Genomic DNA, 22,500 nt, shown 5'->3' on the forward strand with positions numbered 1-22,500 from the left:
TAACCACTGAATACCACTTGTAACTTCTTTAGGCTACATGTTAAACTAATTCGCCAGCGCTCCAACGAACTGACTCATTAGTTTAGAATGTTTCTGTCAAGTCTGCGTTTGGCTTTGAACTTCAAACAAATCTCACATTTAGCAAGTTCATGGGTTCATGAAGTAAGTACCCAAATGTTTTCGCCTCATGCTGGTTTGCCATGAATACAGATATGGAAGCGTGTGAAAGGCAGTTTAAAAAGGCTGCTTCTCCAAGGAGAACCCTGCATTAGAACTAAAACGTAAAGGTAATTCTAAACAAGGCATTCTCTTTTCTTCAAAAGAATAACTTCAAAAGAATAAGCACTAAAATTAAAGCTAAGTAGTACAGAGGCAAATGACTAGACATAATTAAGCCAAAAAAAAAAAAGGACAAACTTCCGATTCTTATACATACTGCATGGCCTGGGAGTGAAGGATGCACATTTAGTACGTGCGTGGGGGGCCCTGACCTCAGCAGGCTACGTGTAAGGTGAGTGAGGGGCTCGCAAAATTAAGGAAGGTCCACACACGCTCAGTGTGTGCGTGACCGTGGCAGAGGGTTTGAAGTGACTCGTGTATTTTAAGTGTAAAGGCGCAAACAGCACAAGAGCAGATAAGACGTAAACCAACGAGACAAAAACTAGCACACTTGCGCGCACGCGCACCAATTGCAAAAGGTAGCTGGGGGTTTTACGGCACAGAGCCTGTACACGACCCTGCGTGTAAGACACATAGTAAGCAAGAAAGTGGGTTTGTGAGTAAAAGTGATCGACTGTGTGTGTGTGTGGGGGGGGGGGGGGTCGCTAAAGTGTGTGTGAGTTTATTAGAGTCATTCCATTGTGTGTGCAAGTGCATGTATACAGATCCGCAGCGTTCCAGAGAGCGGTTCCAATTACTGCCCGGAATCCAATTACAAAGTTATTAAACCTGGGAAACAGATGCATCAAAACCATCATCAAAGTTCCCCACTAACAGTATATACCACCATGACCCTTTTTCCAACCAATAACGTATTCAAACTTGCCATATGTTTCTCTCCCTATTCTGTTAATTACCACATCTAAAACAGGGGTGAAAATAAGAAAGTATATGTTACATAGATAAACTGTGGACCAAATTACCACGTGATTAAAACCATAAAAAACGATGTTCAGGGGAAAACAGCAAAATGTGGAAATCACCTCTCCCAGTGCCTCGTATCTTTTTTGGTTCCATCTGTGCAGATCCTCCTTGTGGTTGAAGACAAACGGCTCTCCGGTTTTCGTGTGTCGCAGTTGTCCATCTAGAGGAAAGGAGAATTGGTTAAAGAGTTAAAGCATTTTTTGTTTGTTTTTTTCAGCCTGTAATACTTCTCCAGCAACGTCATCTCAGTACAGAAACATCGGCCTGCGCCACCCGGCGCTTCTCCAACCACTGGAACGTTAGTATGACATGGCGCGCTGAACAGGACCAAAGTACACGTGCCCGCCAAAAGCAGATGCACTTGGAATCCAACGGTCAAGGCAAAGAAACAGCAGGGCGGCTAACGGTCAACCTAGCCCCAGTTACGGTGAGGCTTTGGCTTCCGTTATCCGTACCGCGGTCTGCTGGAGCCACCGGGCCAGGCTACAGGCGCGCACCGGCCAGGTCAGTCAGCTCAAGACTCGCGGCCTGCTCGATGGGCATATCTCTCCCTTCATGCAATTAAATATGTTTGGCTGGCGTCCCCATCTGGCAGGTACAAGGCTGGTGGACGGCTAATGCTCCTCCAATCGCAACTCCCTCGGCCTTCTGGGACGTCTGGCACGCCTGCCTCAGACATCTGGTGTGGCAGCTCACTAGCCCCTCTCTGCCTCTGCACCCCACCCACCTGAGAGCTGAGAGTGTGTGTGTGCGTGCGTGCTTGTGTGTGTGTGTGTGTGTGTGTGTGTTGCTGGACCACCACAACTGTTCCCTTTCTGTGCTGGTTTGAGTGGAGGCCAGAGGACTTCATTCACGCTGACCCTTGTGAAGTGACACCCTCGTGCCAAGGCCGGACAGCCCGGCGAGCGCCCTGCCAAGCAGCTAGTCTGCTAAACAGCTGCTGGAGCGGCTGGAGGTGAACAACCGCGCCTGCAGCAAGACCCGTTCACTGGAAGAGTCCGACTGGAGCAAGGAGAAGAGGAAACGGAAGGCGTGAACAGTCCAGTGCATACGGACACCGGGAACGCTCCCGGGAATACTCGGAGCACTCAGAGCTCGTTCGGCCAAAAACAGACAAGACGTCCTCGGGAATGAAGTTACAGGCCCCTGCATGAAATCCATTATAAATGCAAAGCACTTTTTAAAAACATTCGAGAAAGCATTACGCTCACTGGTGAGAGATCACTACCAACTTCAAAGTCACGCAGCAAGGCAAAGCGGTGTGTAATACTTGTGGAAACTGTGTGCTTGAGGGATAGGCTCATATATCGTGCTGTTGATACTACCAGATAATGAAGCACCAAACAGTGTTAAATCTAATTGTGACCTCTCTGATTGCAAATGCACAACGCTAAAATACTCAAAGTATACACACTTAACCCAAACAGCCCCAGGGTCTCATACTTTCCCAATTACCCCAGCGTGGCAAAAAGAAAAACATCTTTGAAGAGAAACGATTGCGTAAGCATTTTTCATCCGCCTTTATTTCTCCACCCCACCCCTCCCCCTTTTCAAAGCTCGGCACTTTTGCACAGATAGCGAGCGATAAATTCAACGCGGTTAACTCGACGAGCATTACTGCGTTTGCCGTCGTCAGTGGCTGTTCAACATCATTTAGCGCTAAAAGGCCCTTCATCGGCGTGGCCACTGTAGGCAGGGGGTTCATTTGTTGTTGGCTTTGTTTCATAGTGGTGGCAGCGGTAAAAGACGGAAAGAGAGAGAGAGAGAGAGAGAGAGAGAGAGACAGGCGACACACAAAAGAAAAAGTATCTGAAATCAATTATGCATTCGCACAGGGGTGAAGACCAGTGCCTAGCAGAAGGAAGAGATGGATGCAATGAAAGGCTGCATGCTATGAAGGTTCAGCTCCAGCACCCTCACATCAAGGCCTCTCTGAGGAATCCGTCTCCTCAAGCCCCCCCCCTCCCACGCCTTGCGTAATTAGCATGCTGTTCTCAATTTTTTAGCTTAATTAGGTGTACATAACCTTGGATTTCCAGTAATAAACAAACTGAAGGCTAACTGTGATGGAGCCATCATGCAGCACGGCTCTGAGACGGTGCTCTCATGCAAACGCGCACACATTCCACAGGCTGCTTGGTTAAATCACAAAAAAAAACAAAAAAACACACCTCTCCAAAAAGTCTCAAACTAGTGATCAGGGTTAAGTTAAGTGAAGTCTAGGTACCTTATCGATGGTTCATCTGACGCTAAATGCATCATTTTGATGTTTCAACAACATTAAAAATAAACAAATAGATAAATAAGCACACAGATATACAGATGGATGGATAGACAAACAGCTAGATAAACAGACAGACACACAGAGGTATATTTTCCCCCAAACTGAAATAAAGTATTCAAGGCAACAACAGGAGTGTTTCCGGAGCGAGGAGCAGGTTATGCAAATCTGGCCGTCAAGCGGAGTGCAAGGCTGAGTAAGCTACTGACAGCCCATGGCGCGCACAACTTGTCCACTCAGCTGCCAGCGACTCGGGAGACTCTCAAAACAGACAGCACCATCACAACCCAAGCCCGGCGCTGCTGGCCAGCGAAAACGCTCGCTCCCCGGCCGCCTCTTCGGACGGGAGGAGGGGAGAGAAAAAGGGTCCCGTCTTTTGTCTCTCTCATTCCAGCACATTTCAGACTCGCTAAGTTGCAGCACCTTGCGTTCATTACTGCGGTGAGCAGGCAGTAGCGGCTGCGATCCCCAACAGTGACACATTTTTATAGGCAACTCTGTTATCAGGTTAGGGTTCTTTCAATGAACTTGGTGAGAACAGCACGCTTTTTGTTTCACACTGCAGAGAGACCAGCAGAAAAAGCCGACAACACATTCTACTGCTGCTGAACTACCGAGCATAACAGTTCTCCTTTTTAAGCGTATACATACAGAACGTTTACGGCAGAGCTATAGTGATGTACACAAACCGCTGTACTCCGAGGGGGAAAAACAACCTGGGAATTCAATTTTTAGACATAGAGGTCTTTCCTGCTACTAACCTGAGTCAGCCCCATGCACAGCAAGCAGAATGACCTTCTGCAGACCTGCTAGCTTACGTCCCTACAATAACATGAAAATGGTTCCAGAAGTGATGCCTTAAATACAGACTACTTAGACTTTAGGTTATTATTCTTGCTCTAAAGCTGTTATTACACTTCCTCTGTTATTATTACTTACTATTATTATTATTATTATTATTATTATTAGGACTAACTCTGACACAGTAGCCAATCAGTGAACAAATTCCAAATATGACAACATTTACGATAGTGGTTACAAAAACATGGACAGGATTAGGATTCAAGGATTACGTATCAGGGCTGGAAAACAGAACTTAAGAAGTACTTGTGGTCCTGTAGCTCATCTGAGAGAGCAAGATAAGCAAGGCGCTAGCAACACCAAGGTCAACGGTTCGATTCCCCACGGTCAGTCACATGATCCTGATAAATATGCAAGTCGCTCTGGATAAGAGAGCATTTCAAATGCTGTGAATGTAACTTCTTTTCACACAACATGGATGGAGTTCACAGGGAGGGGGCACAACTAGTCCACTGTGCTTAAAGTACCGTGAGCCACTGCTACAGTGTTGTACTGTACATAAAACCTTACAGCGTCATTGTAAGACCTCTTATACTGGATTTCCCTTTCCATTTATGGCATTTTGTAAATATAGTTGTTACACGTGCATTACCTACTTTATTACTGATAAACACCTATCGTACTGCTCATTGTTCAGTCCGCTTCACAGGTCTCAAGGTGTTGTTATTGTACATTATTGAGCTGGAACCCTCAGCGGTCTAACGCGCTGCCAAAATACAGGCTGCAGTGCTATGGTAATTAAAATACATTGTAAAATACTATATACAGAGGGCTATATATTAATTACAGCAACAGAGAATAAATGTGGACCCCAGAGATTTACTGTGACAGAAGCCCTTTAGTATAAAAGATATGGGAAAATTAAAACTTGTATCTTACGTTCATTAAAAGCATATTCAAACTCCTCCAGGGTTTTGGGAAAGACAAGGGGAGGTTCGTCTTTCTTCATCAGCTCGTCCAAGTCTATCCTGGAGAGCAAATCTGAAGAGGAACACAAAGGTGCACACTGATCACAAAGATGTCCTGACATTTAGCCAAACGTCTTCTGCGCAGACTCAATAATATTCACAATACTTTTACGCTATAGGTCTTTTTTTAAGGTAGTGACAAACACCTTGGATGATTGTAACAGGTCTTTAAAAAAATTGATCATTCAACTTGAAAGACCTAGAAAAGTGCAAATGTGATTGATGCAATGCACATGATGCGTGAACTTTTCAAAAGCGTGCACATTCACGCCCCAGGCCTCTCGTTTACCTTTCAGTGCAGTAGTTTTCTCCTTGTCCTCTTGTGCCAATAACTGGGCCATAGTTAACCACGCAAAACAAAACACAAACACATCAGCTCCGAAAAGCATGGACGCTCCAACTCAAGGACCTCACAACGTGGCGGCCTGCGAGGATGAATGAAGTAGGAAAGGAAACCAGACACGGGAAGGTTTAATGCCTCAGACATGACGTAACTATAAAGTACACAGGGCACAGCAGTGAACGCCAGCCTGCAGGTGGTTAAAGGGGAGCCCTCAGTCACGCTCATTACCCATGCCAGAACATGAATACCTGTATAGCAGGAACGTGCTGCTCCCATGCAATGCATTATAAAGAAAACTGCATCGCGTAACAACCTACACACCGTTTCCTCGTGCTAATGGAATGCATGGGTGTCCTTGTTTCACCCTGACGACACACATCATGACATCATCATCATTCACGTATCTAATTTTTTATTCACTCTTCTTCTTCTTCTTTTTGTTTTTGTTTTGTTTGTTTGTTTTGTTTTGTTTTGTCATCTAACGCGGATAAGTATCCGGACAGGGTAGATAGCGGGTTAGCGCCGAAGCTGCGGAGCAAAGCAAACCTCCCCCCACCCCCCGCTCGCTCGCTCGCTCGTTCGCGCGCGCAGCTTTCCGCCGCCCGGGCTGCAGAGCGAAGCCCCTCGCTCGCGGCCGCCCGGGCTGCTGCTGACATGCTCGCACAGACGGTGCTCGCCTTCGCTCACGTACCATGTCAACACAGCGCTGACGCTTCAAGCATGCCTGCCTCCTCGCTACCCCAAACAGGAAGTCCCGCGGATTGGCGCGGAAACGGAAGCTCTAACACGTCAACGGAAGCGCCGGGATTTAAAGCGACAGTGGCGCCTTCCCCCAACCACACCCCCCTCCCATCCACCCACGCCGACAGCGAGGTGAAGCAGCTGGAAATGTAACACATAACCTGCTTTAGTGTCTAGCTGCTGATGTTATCTATTGATGTCATCGCAAAAAACAAAACCTATAGAGTTTTAACAGGCTTGGTGTTTATTTGAGAAAACGATATACACTTTATGAGGGAAAGGAAGATAAGTGCGTTATAAGCTAGTTACAAATAAAGAGACGTTGTAAGGTCATCTCAGTACCAGTGATTTTCATTCACTGCAAGTTATATAGATAGGACGGAAAAAGTCTCTAGAGACGTATACATGTAAGATAGTTTCCATGTTTGGAAAAAAAAAAATACAGAAAACTAAGTAACATGAAATGCAAAAATGACTTCAAATACAATGCTATACATAGACTGTATTGCTATATTAAATTACATGCTGTGGTCCAGTAAGAAATGGAGTCATTCTACAGCATCTTAACAAGGAGGTCCTAAGATTCAGGAGTTCTGGGCAAATACATTTTCCTTAAATGGTCCACCAGAATCTTCTCTTCACCTTCAAGTTCTGCATTATCCTGCATTTCCCATCTGCAATGTAAGCACACAGAAATGTCCAAATTAGAATGCATGAGCCCATTTCACACAATTCAACTCAACACATTCAAGTCTAACAAACAGTGAGCTACTCGTAAAGGAGCGCTGGCTTACATACGTCTCACCTACAATACCTCACATCAGAGGTAATACTCATAAAGGAATCCCAGCTTTCCTGCTGTACATATACTGTAAACATTTGGCCCTAAAATCAATGCCACACTTGTTTTGGACTAAAGTAACAAATACCTACATGAGGCGTAGCATCCCAGGCATAGCTGAGGAGCGTCTAAAGAAAAATGCAACATTTCAATAAGATAAGATGTAGTCAATCACTTTTGATCGATCAAGCTGGGATCGGCCCTCCGTTTTGATGAAGAGATAGGTGCATGTTTCAAATCCCAAGATGGCCGTTTTCTTCTTGTGAAGTAAACAACCACAGAGACATGATTACAGGGGTCTTAATGATTTAATCTTCCTATATCCGGCTTGGTCAGCACTACTAATCAGTGTCCTGTTCTGTTCTGCCATTAGGTCATACTGGACCTTAACGTCACCATGTGTTGCACGATAGCTCATCAATAACATTTAGATGCTAATCCACTGTTAACTCCGAAGATGGCAACAAACAAAACCATTCAAAGCACGATGATATATGTGACCTGATGAGAGTGGTGAAGTCTCTTTTAAATAGCTACCGCCATCCCACGAACATGGACGCAAACGCTCCATGTGTCACTGTTTCATGAATTCATGATTTGAATGCTTTAAATGTTACTACATATGTTACTGAGTAAATCTAATATGGCAAATATTCCCGTGAATGCCTGTGACAGCGTGTAAAAGTAAGTGATATCCCTCTCATTACAGTAATGGGACTTTTATGACTCGCCCATTTATACGAGAGACAGTCGTAGCACTACAATGCTAGAAGAATGCTTATCTTGTGGAGTGCACTGTGCTTATCTTCTGCCATTAGTTTAGCTACAAATGCCTCTGTTTAAAAAGTGGAGTAATTGCATTTTTAAATCCTTGTGTTCCCCCCCCCCCCCCCCCCCCCCCCCCCCCATGTGTCCCTATTCACCGGGAAAGCACGTCCTCGGAACAGGACATATGGACTCCATATATTGGGGTGGACGGCTCGTCCCATCATTTGGTGAAGTTCATGAATACCAAGAAGCCTGGACCCGTTGTAGGTGCACTGTGATGGAGTTTCTGCCTCCATCATTGTGTATCTGTCTGTGTGAAACGAGCTCTTTTTTTTTCGCGTGGCCGGCACTGTCAGTGTGGTAATTACAGGCTATATGGGGAGGATTTGTTTATGTAAATATGTGTGTTTGATGCATGGGAGCCTCTCTCGCCTGTCTGCTCTTAGAAATGTGTCTCTGTTTCCCTGTCACAGGCCCCTTAACAGAGCCACTGGGCCTGAACCTGACAGAAACAGCACTCCTCTCTCTCTCTCTCTCTCTCTCTCTCTCTCTCTCTCTCTCGGAGAGTTTCTGTCTCTCACTCTAGCTCTCTCTTTCTCTCACTGTCTTTTCTTTTCCCATAGCAACATTTCAGTACTGCTTCAATGGCAATGGATCATCCTGTGCGGATCAAGTGCCTCGTTGGCCTCACCACCACAACCATACACACACACACACACACACACACACACACACACACACACACACACACACACACACACTCACACACACACACAGACACACACACTCACACACACTCACACACACAGACACACACACACACACACACTCACACTCACACACACTCACACTCACACACACACACACACACACACAGACACACACACAGACACACACACACACAGACACACACACAGACACACACACACACGCACACACACACGCACACAGACACACACACACACGCACACACACACGCACACAGACACGCACACACACACGCACACACTCACACACACAGACACACAGACACACACACACACTCACACACGCACACACGCACACACACACACGCACACACGTACACACGTACACACACACAGACACGCACACAGACACGCACACACACACGCACACACACACGCACACACACACGCACACACACACGCACACACACACGCACACACACACACACACACACACCTCCTGCTCACTCAGATAAAAAAGTCTGATAGCTTCGGTCTCTCATCCCCAGTCAGTCATTACGTCCTTGCAACAAACAAATAACAAATAATAGAGGACACGAGGAAAACACAATATTCACAAATGTCAGAGACGCGCCGCGCCAACACGGCCATGCTGTGTGGTGATGTTGGTGTCAGGGTGGAACGGGTGGAGTAAAAGAAGACTTTTGTTTTTTTGTTTTTTTTTTCCTTCTTCAGTGTTTAATTTTCAAATAGGATTAAGCTGGGTGACATTTAGCTGAAGGCGAGCCGGGCCAGCGGCACCGCCGTTGTCTTAGCTGATATTGATATTCAGCCGGCAGTCCGAGGCTTGTCAGTGGGACAAACACACTTGATGAATGAGAAGCCCGGAAACAGGAAGGTGTTAAGTGCAAATTTGAAAAGGGGTGGAGGGATGGTTGGAGGGTGGAGGGGTACAGCATGGCAGCACCAGCAATGAACCCTTTGCTAAAAAAGTGCATCTGTCCGTGTAGCATGTTACGAGTAGACTTCTAAATGGCTCTGTTATATATATATATATATACTCACACACCCTCCAACCATCCCTCCACCCCTATATATATATACTCACACACCCTCCAACCATCCCTCCACCCCATATATATATATATATATATATATATAAATACACTCACACACCCTCCAACCATCCCTCCACCCCTATATATATATACTCACACACCCTCCAACCATCCCTCCACCCCTATATATATATATATATATATATATATATATATATATACTCACACACCCTCCAACCATCCCTCCACCCCTATATATATATACTCACACACCCTCCAACCATCCCTCCACCCCTATATATATATATATATATATATATATATATATATATTATTTATTTATTTATTTTTTCCTAGGTCTATTCAGGTTATCCTGACTTCTCAGTAACAGTAAATGAGATTTAGTGGTTAATCAAAATTTTGATAACAATGCAAACTACTCCGTGTCCTGATGTGCAGACACCAAGCGCCTACGTTCTACAAGGATAAACCCAATACAAGGTGAAGTTTTGATTCTTCAGTCTGTTAATGTTTCTTGACAAACACACAGCGTCGGCCTCACAGTCCCTCAGCTTTTCTGTCTTAATAAGTCTGTTTTCTTTGACTCTTACCGCAGTGCCCATTTTTCATGCATTAATATCGTTTTCGCTGACTCAGCGTTCCCACAGCATGAAAAAGTAGCACGAGTGCATTAGGCCTCATATATTTAGTCAATTTATACCGTCTGGCGGATTCTGCACACATGACGTCATCTACATGCAAGCACACAGGTTGGCTGGTGTGTGTGTGTGTGTGTGTGTGCCAGGAGCTTGGTTAAACAAAATGAGCACAGCTGCAGGTTCGAACAGATTGGGCGGTTCTACATGTAATATCAGTACATGAATGATCAACACGGCAGCCCTGCTGAGTTCCACAGAAAGCCAAACCTCTGACCCACCGATCTTCACCGTGGGATTGGAGCCCCTGCCAGACCTTCACGCCACTCCCATACCGCGTTTAAACCCGGCTCGGGTCCCGCCACGTGGTGGGCCCACAAGTGCGGGCTGAAAGGGTAACAGGGAGGCCAGTGGAATAGCTGTCAACCGCTGGAGTGGTTTTCTTCAGCCCTGTGCGCTTCCCAGCGAGCAGGACTCAGGCCGCCGGCCTGCCGGCAGGTACCGGCGTTTGTTTAAACGCGCGCCTGTCAAACAAAGAGCGATGCAGCGCTGGGCGGCTGACAAGTTGCGCTAATCAGAGCCTTCGCACGTGCTTAGCACTTCAAGGATCCGTCATAATGCAAAGCTAAATATTTAAAGTGCTGAACTTTTGCGGAAAGGTCGTGGCTTTCCATGCATGCCACAGCGGCAAATGACTGGGCAAGGGAGAGGGGGGATGGTCCAGACTCGGAAGCTTGGCCCCTGCCCCAGGGCGGGAGGAAGACTGCTCATTTCATGCTCATAGGTTTTGCCCTTTGGAAGGTGTGGGAGTACGACATACAGCTAGGACACGAGGAAATGTCACAGGCACAGTCTGCGCGAAGAACGGCGTGAACCGAGATGCGTTTACGGCTGGTCCGAACGACATTCGTTTCCCACACTCCAACTGTAGTTCCTGCGGTACTGCTCCCACGGTGAGCGAGCGTCCTCCAGCGGTGGCTGTCGATCGTGCGCTGAGCCAACGTCTCCATCCGTCATATACCACTCCGTCACCCTGTCACCTGGATCTGCCCCAGCACTGCCGCAGGGGCACCTCGGCCCACCTCCACCCTACTGCCACCCCGCCACGTGCCAATCAAAAGGGTCCCCAGACGGGGCTCCCCCACGTTCACGGTTTGCTGCGTCCTCTGCCACCAATGAGCCCCGGCACGGCAGAGCGTGCGTCTCACACCAGACAGCTCCACTTCAGCAGATGAGCTGCCCGTGGGGAAGTCCTGAAAAGTCAGGAATCTTTCCTGACACAAAAACAATAATACAGTGTGTGTAGGAAGAAAAATAAATAAATAAAATTATACATTATATACATATTATATATATATGTATATACACACACACACACACACACACAAATAAGATTTGGTTTTAAAGATTTATATATGGGATCTTATTATATGAGCTTCTGCACCGTGAAGTGGTGAAATGATATCCATATCCATACCATCAGATTCCGGTTGGTGTGGTGAGCTGCTCATGCGCTTGTTAAGAGACCCAGCGGTTTCACTCGCTCTAGCACGCCCAGTCCTTAACCTTGGCTGCAGTTTGTCAAATAAGGCAGCGCTGGGTTGTGTTTGCCCTTGACGCCGTCTCATGTCAAGTGTGTTGCCCATGTGTGGATGACACCTCTCGTGGCAACGGCAGCCTGCTGAGTCACCACCCAGGACCCCATCAGTCCAGCTAAATCATTAGCCCTCTCGTCCAGCCAGCATGCGAGCGCCGGCTCTCGGCCTGAAGTTGGTAAAACTCATCGCAAAGTACTCTAACCAACACGCGATGCTAACGCTAAAGCGAAATGATACATTTCTTCGGAAAGGACTGACGAAGAAACAGTGGGATTTTAATGTGGGGTATAGGGAGCTCGTCTTTCTTCAACCCTCCCAATCATCTCTCTCTCTCCGTCTCGCTCACATCCAGGCACACGTGTGTGTGTGTGGGTGTGTGTATGTGTGTGCGCGCGCGCGCACGCATGCCCCATAACAAGCAGGAGTGGCAGACACCTGCCGATGGCTCCAGCAAGCCTCCGGGTCCCAGGGATCAAGGAGTTCCACAGAGGCAATCCGTCTTCCCTGACAGGGCTCGGCTGCACCCCGAGAACACTGTGACAGCTCTTATTTTACCACAAAGCCACTGCGCCGACACACTGCCTCCCTGCAGTGCACCCCGGATCAGTCCGCAGCCCCGCAGGTGCCCAGCACACAAGTCCTGTGTCTGCCAGCCGTGGCCTTATAAATGAATGAACAAAGCTTTACACTTATAAACACACACGCACACACACACACAAGCAGGCGCATGCGTGTGGATTTTCACACACATACGCACGCAGCCACACACCACGGCGGGCTGTTGCTACCGTTGCTCCCAGCAGAGCACAGCAACAAAAAGAGATTCATCCTGATTTCACCTAGATATGCCTCTAAGATGTGAGCTATCCTTTATTCAGCAGTCTCGCTTTGTAAAGAATGCATATTTTAAGAGCTCCTCACACACACACACACACACACACACACAGACAGACTGGGGAAAATGACAGCCGTGTGTAATGCCAGCCAGGCTCAAAAAAACAAATATGTTGATACTGCAAAAACTTTTCCCAACGCTGTGCCTGTTTTCTCATGTGCACAGCAACTCGCTTTGTTTTCTGCCAGCGTTCCTCGTACAGTACAGCGCGCCCGGCCAAGACGATCGCGCGGCACCACCTACGCCGGGCTCCATGTGACCAGACCCAGATTTCCCTCCCTCACCCAGCATGTTCTGTAGCCAGTCGGGCCTGGGCACCACTGTGCCAGCGCTTGGGTAGTTGGGGCTGGCGTGGACCGCTTACCCCGCTGTTCTACTGATCTGTTCATCCTTAACCTCCTTGTCAGCAGCTGCGGGGCCGTACCCGAGCAGAAAGATGGCCTTTCGGCTTGGCAAAAAGGGGTGGGTCACATCTGACGCTCTTTACATTTCAAACAGCTCATTTTCCACTACATTAATGGAACTTTTGGGGGCCTTGGGAGATGAATAAGTCAACCCTGTTACCTCATTTAATATCAAATGCCACCTAATTATAGCCAGGTGTGTTTTCAAACACTCAGCGGAATTTAGCGTTATGCTCCCCCATCATCTAAAGATGCCTATGGAAGCACAGTACTCTGTGGGCATTTTTTTGGTCTATAATACCCTGCCACTACATCAGGCAAAAGAGGCGTGAAACAGATAAGAAGCCAGCGTAAACGGCTTTTATTCTGAGCATCGCCTTGTAGGGATTTGCTGCCCTGTGGGGCCTTTTTGAACCAGACAAATGCCAGTCCTGAATGAAGCGAAGGAGCCAAAGAGGACCCTGAGCTATTCTTAGAACAAATCAACTTCCTTTCCCGACCAACCTCATTTCCTGGTGAGTATCGTTTTGGAACGATAGGAGAGAACCTGACTGTCTATGTTGTGATGGTGTCTCCACTGTGTACTGAGCGTGTTTCACACTTCATATGATTTGGGGTTTTTTGTTTTTTTTGTCAATGCAGCATCATCCTGTCATGAAATGTTTGAAAACTAAAATGGTTTGGCAAAACAAAACAAAAAAAGACTGGAAAATGGGGGGGGGGGGGGGGGGGGGGTGTAAAAATCTCTGCATGGAATGGTTATGGCTAGATTGCAAGCAGTTCCAGCCCTTTAATAACAGGAGAGAGATTAACACGTTCGTTTAGACTGATCTCAAATTAACAAGACTTAAAGCATGGCTGACCCCTGCCATGGAGCTCACGTGCAGAAGCCCAGGGGTGGGGCCAGTAATGAGCGAATATATGACCACGGTTTAATACCGTTCCTGAGGGGGTCAGAATCCCAGCCCTGCTCGCTCATAATTACTAAAACCTCACAGAGGAGGAACAGCTCAGATCGGTCTAATTGGACCAGGGAAAAAAGGAGGACAGCACTTAGATGTCCCCCCTATCCATTCTTCATTCTTTATTTCGCTATTTAGCTCTGGGTTGTCTTTGGACATCAAGAACCCAAAAGTGATTTAGGGTTATATTACATTTAGTACTAACAGAAGCCAGCCGGGCATTAATTAGAACTTATTAAGCTATTTCTTTATTGAACCGATAAGCCCAGTGGGGAGAATTTAAGCTAACATTTGCTAGTTAGTAACAACTCAGTATTTGGTCCCTCTAAGGTATAGAGTTAAGCCCTCTTTACATGTAGCTTCCAATTTAATTCATCTTAAAATCACATCGAGCGACACACCGGCAGAGTTCATCGTCACAGGCTGGAAGTTTTATGAGCGTGAAATGGGGGTTTAGCTGCCATCAAATCCCAGTTACAATTCAGTGGCTGGAAATCTGCTTCAGATCAGATTCCCTTCCATCGGTAACACTTTGATTCCGGTTAAATTTTGTCTCTTGTCTGTAATGGTGGGATTCACAATGGTTGTAGTCTCAAATTGCTACCTATACTTCAACGGAAACGAATCTGCAATTGCCAAACATGTTGCACTGTGGAGATTGCAGTGTTGTGTGCCGGGTGTATGTTACACGGAAAGACATATGCAGGCTGGACAATGACGTTGTTGTTTTCAATAATATTTTATATCTCAGGAAAACTGTCATTCACATGAAGAAAAATGTCAGTCTAAGTCGAGATGGATGTTGGAGCGTTTCAGCACAATACCGCAACTTCCTCCAGAGACGGCAACAATCTGTGACTCTTAGTCCTGTCTTCTAGCGTCCCCTAAAATAGCTCCAACACGGGTTCCATGCGAAGGGCTCAAACAGTGTGAAATTCCGGTTTACTGCTTTTTTTATTTTTTTTTATTTATTTATTTTTTTTGTCTGTGCTGTTTTTTTGGAGGGAAGGCCTGATAAACGGGCCAGATGGTACGCGCGCGCGCGAGGCAGGCCCCTGCCCCGCACACCGGCCGAACGGATGGGAAGCGCGCACAGGTTTCAATCTGCTGCACTGGATTTGCGAAGGTGGACACATCAGCAGAGGCCAAACGAGGAGATGACCTGTCGCCCGACGGCCAGCGCCCCTTACCAGCGACTCCCTCGGAATATTAGTGAGATTTAAGTCAGTGGTTGCCGGGCTTGCTCGCTTGGCAACATCACTCAACCTGAGTTATGATAGTACATCTTGTCTTATGACCTCTGGGAATACTGGCACCCCCATTTAAATGATATTACAAAAAAAAAATGTTGTTTGTGGTTATTTTATTGAGGTTTTTTTTTTTTTAACATTCTTTAATGTTATATTTTGAAGTCTCTGGCCAGAAGTCACATAGCAGTGCATTAAACCATACTGCAAACATAACCAACTTAGTGTAAACTACACTGTGTTTATGTCTGTTTGATTTTCAAGATATTCAAATTACTTTGACAATACTTGACTGACAATGACATATAAAATCTAAAAAAGCCCAGTAGATTGCAAAGTTCCTTTACCTTTGTGAGTCACGCATCAACCCACTGGATTCTGGTTTCAGTGTTCTGCCCAATAACTTGACCCAGTGTATGAACACACACCCAGTTCCATCACTCATTATCCTTCATTAAAACCATATGGCCCTATGGTTCAGCAAACATCAGCTTACCGATACCAACGACAACGCATGACCCAACGCGTTGTGCGCCTAAAACGCGGAAGTGAAAGCCAGCTACAGAACATGTGTTCCGTTTTAGGGCGTGCGCACAGACATCAGTATGCGTCTCGTAGCGACCGTAGCTGGAGCGATCGTTTTTATGAAGCGTACCGTGCATTAACATGTACCTCTCATACGGGTTCCGTCCCCTTAAGGAAAGCATTTACAGTGGCACCTTCGAGCGCTCCAAATGTCAAAGCAATACTAATCTGGAAATGCTCCATGAATGAGCGGCACAAACTTCCTGCACTACGGCTGATAATGAAACGTGGAGGAATGGCCGGGGGGGGTTGATTTCAAACACAGCCTGATGTGTGGGGCTTTTGTGCTGAAGTCTTTCATTTCACCCACTTTCTGCTCTAATTTGATTTGCTTCTGTCTGAACGGGGAGGGGGAGTGGCGAGGTGGGGGGGGGCAGCACCTGAGGCCCGGGATTAGCCAGTCACAACACTATTGTTTTGCCCTGGCCTGCACCCGCTCGGATTCAGTAGCGTGTGGATACGCAGTGCAGATACGCCGCGTGTGTCTGTCACATCTGGTAATGGGGCGCGTGTGTGATTGGATGGTATGATGTGTTGATAGTAGACTGGGAGAGGAAGGCAGCTATTTGTAAGCCAAACCGTGCCCTTTCCCTTCAGAGAGGCAGTCGCGTTCTCTCTCTCTCTCTCTCTCTCTCTCTCTCTCTCTGTCTCTCTCAGATCAATGCTGGTAGCAGGGTGATTTGTCAGGGAGCCTGTGTTGATTAATCTGCCAGCAGTGCCTGCTTCACGAGCCCCAGCACTGTCAGCCAGCCCGGGGGGGCGGGGGGTGGAGAGGTGGGGGTAGCAGGGCGTCCTGGGCTGAGGGGCCGCCACCCAGGTGGCTACATTGGGGCTAAATGATCTGTGAAGGGGTTTTACGCACACGACACGCAGACTCACACGCGCACGCACGCACACTCCTGCACATCCTTGCCGATTTGTCACAGGCTATCAGCACGCAATAAGTTATGGTCTCTCTGCCCTGCCGACACGGCTGTCCTCGGGTTTGTCAGAAACAACCCCCCACCCCGCTTCACGCAGAGAGGAAAAACGGGTTGTGTTCCCTAAGTGTTGCCAGAAAAGCTGATACCCCCCGCTGTGACGCTGAAGAGGTGTGCAATGATCTGCAATTGGCAACTACAATGCAAATCATATTGGAATGCACTTTCACTACATCAGATTATCAGCCGTCGGGGTGGGAGCGTGGAAAGAGGAGGAGCTTGGTATGGCATCTGACAGAGGAGATCAGACTTGCTGGATGTGACATGGCTTTTTAAGCAGTATGGATTACTTCCTACAGTGATATAGATCTCAGTCCCCACTCTGCCAATTAAGGGAAATTACTGAATGCACCAGCCAAACCCAAAGTCCACCTGCAACATGTACTGACCATACAATTAACATGTGATGGCTCAATTAACATAATTTATTTTTCATCCCTAATTGCAGTCATTTGTGCGCAATTACATCACACAAAGAAAGGTTTGCAAGGTGGCGAAGTTGACAGCTGCCTCGGAGAGACACCACAAAGATCCAAAACGGGCCAGAAATAAACAAGTATAATCGCGTGCATTACCACCGAGAGAGCTGCACCCCACCTGTAAATCAGTCTCACTCTCAACTTTAGTGCTGGGGAAACAATGCCAGTTCCAGCCATATAATACCAATCGTCATTAGGTACATGGGGCACGGTCCACGTTACAGTGCTGGAGTGGTGGTAAACATGTCAAGCACATGTGACACCATGAAGCGAGTGCATTACCAGGGGCCCCTGAGGGCCCGCTACAGTTATAAATCTAGCCAAGGTCCAGGATAACGTTGCATTTGCTCTGATGGCGCCAATCTCATCTGTTTAGCCTAATTACCAACACCACACAGGTAATAAAAGTCTGGCAGGCCGTTAATCCTCACACCTCATCCCGGGGAACTTTAGCAACGCCTATTAGGATCATAAATTTGGCTAGGGGAATGATGAAGAAGTGTGCGTGGGGGGGCTAAGTGATCACGCGTGCAAGTGTTAATGTACAGTCGTACTGTATGGATATGTGCATTCACACCAGCGCAAGGAGAAGGAAAGGAGTGAACACGTCCATTAATGGCTCCATCCGCCGCTTGCCTTGGGCTTCTCAACACGGGAAAGGTGTCCCTGCGTTTCTTCACCAGGCACTGGCCTGTCCTGCTATGTCACTCACGGGCCTACGCCCCGCCCCCCAGCTCGGCAAGGCGTTCCAGCAGAACGCCTGAACTTTCCCCAGTTCCACCACGCCGCCAGCTAAAGGGAGCCTCGATCTTGCGGCTTCGCTCTGCCACCCGCCGGAGTTATGACGGACACGGCCGAGCTGGAGGCAACCGGAGGCTTCTGACACGCTCCGCGTAGCCTGAAAGAGGCGCAGACATGGAGAGAAAGGAAGGGAAAGCTGATCCGTGTGATTAATGCGGTTGCCCCGACTCTTAACGCCCTCATCCCTGTCTAAATCCCACCGCCTTTAAAGACCTAAACTAAACACGCCACAGAGAGGGGAGGATGAGAGAGTGCACAGTGACAGCACACCTGCTAAGACCTCACCGCTGAGAAATTCAGACATGGAAACTGCAAAACATCAGAACAGTGGACCTCGGCTCCTATCAGAAGTCATGCTGTTATTTTAGCGAGCGCCTATTACTCATCGAGCCGTCGTGATGACAGGGAAACTTCTTATATAAGACGAAACCTCAACAGGCACAAAAATACAAACACCTCACGCCTTATAAGGCACTCGTGTGTCCTCTAATGTTTTACGTGTCAGCAATATTGGCATGACACAAAATGAACAGAGCTGTTTTGTTGTTTTGGAAAACCTCCATGGTAGAGAAAGAAAAGGCACACAGCTATAATCTCAGTCATATTTACCTCTTTGTATTTCTAATCTCTTTAACATGGCACACCAAACAGAAGTTACACAAGCAGATCTCCTTCCAGAAGACCTGTCAAAGCAGCCTGCAGCATGACAGCCAAACCTTTCACACACCTGATCTGTTTACCTGAAGCCTCACGCAGTTCACAGCTAAAGCCAGGAAGAGCTGAAATGCAGAATTCTATCAGCTTTCAATAAAGGCTTCATATTCTAATAACAGGATTACTTTGTCAAAAGAGTTAGTTCAAAACCCTTTTATACCTGGCAAATTAATTTACTATCTTTAAAACACAGCACTTGACTGCTACAATACATAAATAAACAATCTCTTTGTGTAATAAATAATTGCAGATTCTCTCTCTCCCCCCCCCCCCCGGTAATCTCATCCATCAACAAGGTGTGTTACCTCATGTATCGGGGGATTTGGATTGACTGGCAGTTCAATAAGTGTTGAAAATTTGTGATTCTTGTGAACGCAGTGTTGAAATGTTGCTGTCTTTCATGAACAAATGCATTAACAGACATTTACCCATGTCTCAGCCGTACACTAGGAATTACGGGAATTATTTTTCAAGCTCCTCCTGTTCAACGTGACTGCCGCAGTCTCTGCCGGCTATTCATAGAGCGGCTATCGAGCAGACAGGGAACATCAGAGAGCGTCTCAGTGAGTGGTCAGCGAGCTTCACAGAGCGGCTAGCGAGCAGACAGGGAACATCAGAGAGCGTCTCAGTGAGTGGTCAGCGAGCTTCACAGAGCGGCTAGCGAGCAGACAGGGAACATCAGAGAGCGTCTGTGTGAGTGGTCAGCGAGCTTCACAGAGCGGCTAGCGAGCAGACAGGGAACATCAGAGAGCGTCTCAGTGAGTGGTCAGCGAGCTTCACAGAGCGTCTAGCGAGCAGACAGGGAACATCAGAGAGCGTCTGAGTGAGTGGTCAGCGAGCTTCACAGAGCGGCTAGCGAGCAGACAGGGAACATCAGAGAGCGTCTGTGTGAGTGGTCAGTGAGCTTCACAGAGCGGATAGCGAGCGCCTTCTCTCAACGCCTCGCGCAAGTGCTGAGTCATAATCCAGGAGTCGAAAAATCTCTGCCAGTCTCAACATCTAAGTCCCGTTGGTCCAGAATGACATATTTGACAAGAGTTTTGAACCCAAACTCTTGCAGATTCGTTTTCTTTTTGTTTTCGTCGGAGTATCATCCGACGGCCTTTGCGATGCTCAAATACACACTTAATGCTTTAATTCAACAACCATTCCCACAGGGTCACTGCACGTCCAATTACAAGTAGCAGTGTAAATGTTTCCTGTTTCCTTAAATACTATTAGCAACATATTTGGACAATGACACATATTTTATACTGATTGAAACGTTTGGCTCGTACAGTGAGGGGAAGAGGGATGCAGTTCTGTCTGTGCCAAGGCACTGGTGTGACGATCTGCGTGTGTGTGCGCACATGTCTCTGTATACATGTGTGTGACTGTGGTGCTACAGTGGCTGGCCACTGGGAAATCAAGCAGCACTTTGTCATGCATCCTTAAAGGCGTGACAAAGTGTCCCAGGAGACGGAGCCTGATTGGTCTGCCAGGTTGTCGAGGCGGACGGCTGAGTGACAGGCAGGGAAATGAGGGACAGGAGGAGGATGAGTGTCATCTGAGGGTGTGTGTGTGTGTGTGTGTGAGAGAGAGAGAGAGAGAGAGAGAGAGAGAGAGAGAGAGAGAGAGAGAGAGAGAGAGAGAGAGAGAAAGCGAGAGAGAGAGAGGGAGGGAGAGAGAGAAAGAGAGAGTGCAGGAGGGAGGGAGAGAGAAAGGGAGGGAGGGAGAGATATAAAGAAAGAGAGAGAAGGACAGTACAGTCATAAATAGAAAGGGAAACCCTGCAATATCAAAATAAAAACAACAACAACCTAAGAAAACAATAGCAGCAGGAAAACTGTACATATCAGTTACAAGCAAATTTCTCACGTACCTCTGGCATGTGTGAGGTGTTTTATGAATGTCATAAGATATGATTACGCACTTTAACATGAACTGCCGGGAGGCACAAAAAGCCATAATGTAGTAGCTGCAGTAGTATCTACAACACAGATGACAATAAGCACTATATAAAACCTCCATCACCTCCATCAGCTTCTCCACCCTCAGGCATTATGGTACACGCTGCTCTTAAGACTTTCTCGGGTGTTGACTTTGTGCTGGTGTCCCAACACTTATCTGAGCCCCTCGAGTTCGACACGGGTTCAGTTCGCCAAACTGACCTGCGACGTCGCACCAATCAGCTTGCACCGCGCGGAAGGAAACGGGTTGCAATGAGTTTTCCACTCTGCTCCCGCAAGCTGACGCTGAAGTGTCCCCTCTTCTGGTACGTGTATGCAGTCAAGCATCACGTGCATACACCCATGCATCACACACAACAACAAACAGGCACGCCACATGGATTTGCGCTTGCCACGCAGTTTTCCCCGCCCAATTAATAGATTGCCAGCATGTTGCATATTTTGCATGACAAAGGAGGGCAATATTAAAGTGCCATTCGTAATGGAAATGCACTCTGCAAATTAAAAAGTGCCGAAAACCAGTTTTTTCAAGCTCCTTAGGAAATAAACAGTCCTTAACCAATTAAAGTGCATTGTAATAATTCTGTGATTTATGATGGGTGGTTTAACTTTCAAAAACTCGGCTAACCCGTATTAAGGTCACCATCCATCATGTGTGCTAGAGTGGGAGAGGGAGTAATGGTTGCCGTATTAGGCGCTTTTGATGATAGTATGAAAGGAGTATTAGCACTCGTCAACAAAACTGCTTACCACATAACATTAGCATGCATGGGCTGGCTGGCCTATTTGTTATTCTGGCAGCCCCACACACATTGTTACAAGATCAGGAGTGTGAGCACACGCGTGCGTGTTTTTGTGTGTGTGTGCGTGTGTGTGTACCTGCATGTTTGGTTTAGTAATAAGAGTGGCTATCTAAATGTGCCTCTTCATTGGCTCTTTCTAGTGTAAACTCGAACAGGAAGGGACACAATGGCAGAAAAAAAGAGCATTCAACTTAGTTAAGAGTTAAATTATTCACAAATCCATCTTTATTAACCCTATTCGAAAGATTAATAGGGAGAGAGAGAGAGAGAGAGAGAGAGAGAGAGAGAGAGAGAGAGAGAGAGATTTAAATAAAAGTGCAAGGTGTAGGGTTGCCAGAACCTCACACTAAGTCCGAGGGCAGTAACACTGGCCCGTCACAAATGGCCTCCCTGGCTTATTCCGTGCGTACACAGTCCCGCTGCTCCCCGAGCCAAGAATGCACTTAGCTCCACGCGAGGAAATGAATTGGCCTATTTTGACTTGCAGCATGACACTGCACAGTGGCCGCGGGCGGCTTGCGCACGTCCGCGCGGCTACGCCTTAAACGAGAGCGTTTTAGCGCGCGGGCAGGAGGCGCCCGAGAGAGACACTAGGACACGTGCTGACGGCGGCGAGGACCTCACACTCGTCGTTTTGGCCCGATGCTTGATGGGTTTATGTGGCGCGCGGGCGTTTCCGATGACGCAGGGCGGCATGTCGGGGGGGGGGGGGGGGG

General features: G+C 47.3%; 2 protein-coding genes across 8 annotated transcripts in view; both read right to left on the reverse strand.

The window, feature by feature from the left end:
• The window catches only part of fam172a (family with sequence similarity 172 member A), a 120,213-nt gene extending 113,845 nt beyond the window's left edge, over positions 1 to 6,368 (reverse strand). For all 3 annotated transcript variants that reach the window (XM_027006275.2, XM_027006273.2, XM_027006274.2), the window contains exons 1-4: positions 6,288 to 6,368; positions 5,543 to 5,678; positions 5,165 to 5,266; positions 1,203 to 1,303 (exon numbers count right to left, since the gene is read on the reverse strand). In XM_027006275.2, coding sequence (XP_026862076.2) covers positions 1,203 to 1,303; positions 5,165 to 5,266; positions 5,543 to 5,642 — 303 coding nt within the window. In that variant the 5' untranslated portion in view covers positions 5,643 to 5,678; positions 6,288 to 6,368. The remainder of the gene's footprint in view (positions 1 to 1,202; positions 1,304 to 5,164; positions 5,267 to 5,542; positions 5,679 to 6,287) is intronic.
• A 190-nt stretch (positions 6,369 to 6,558) lies between these two features.
• Positions 6,559 to 22,500, reverse strand: part of kiaa0825 (KIAA0825 ortholog) — an 86,031-nt gene continuing 70,089 nt past the window's right edge. For 4 of the 5 annotated variants that reach the window (XM_035530221.1, XM_035530222.1, XM_035530219.1 and 1 more), the window contains one exon: positions 6,559 to 7,011. In XM_035530221.1, the coding sequence (XP_035386114.1) occupies positions 6,915 to 7,011 (97 nt within the window). In that variant the 3' untranslated portion in view covers positions 6,559 to 6,914. The remainder of the gene's footprint in view (positions 7,012 to 22,500) is intronic. The other variant, XM_035530223.1, reaches the window with a different exon arrangement.

The sequence above is a fragment of the Electrophorus electricus genome, chromosome 9, assembly GCF_013358815.1.
Source record: "Electrophorus electricus isolate fEleEle1 chromosome 9, fEleEle1.pri, whole genome shotgun sequence".
NCBI lineage: Eukaryota > Metazoa > Chordata > Actinopteri > Gymnotiformes > Gymnotidae > Electrophorus > Electrophorus electricus.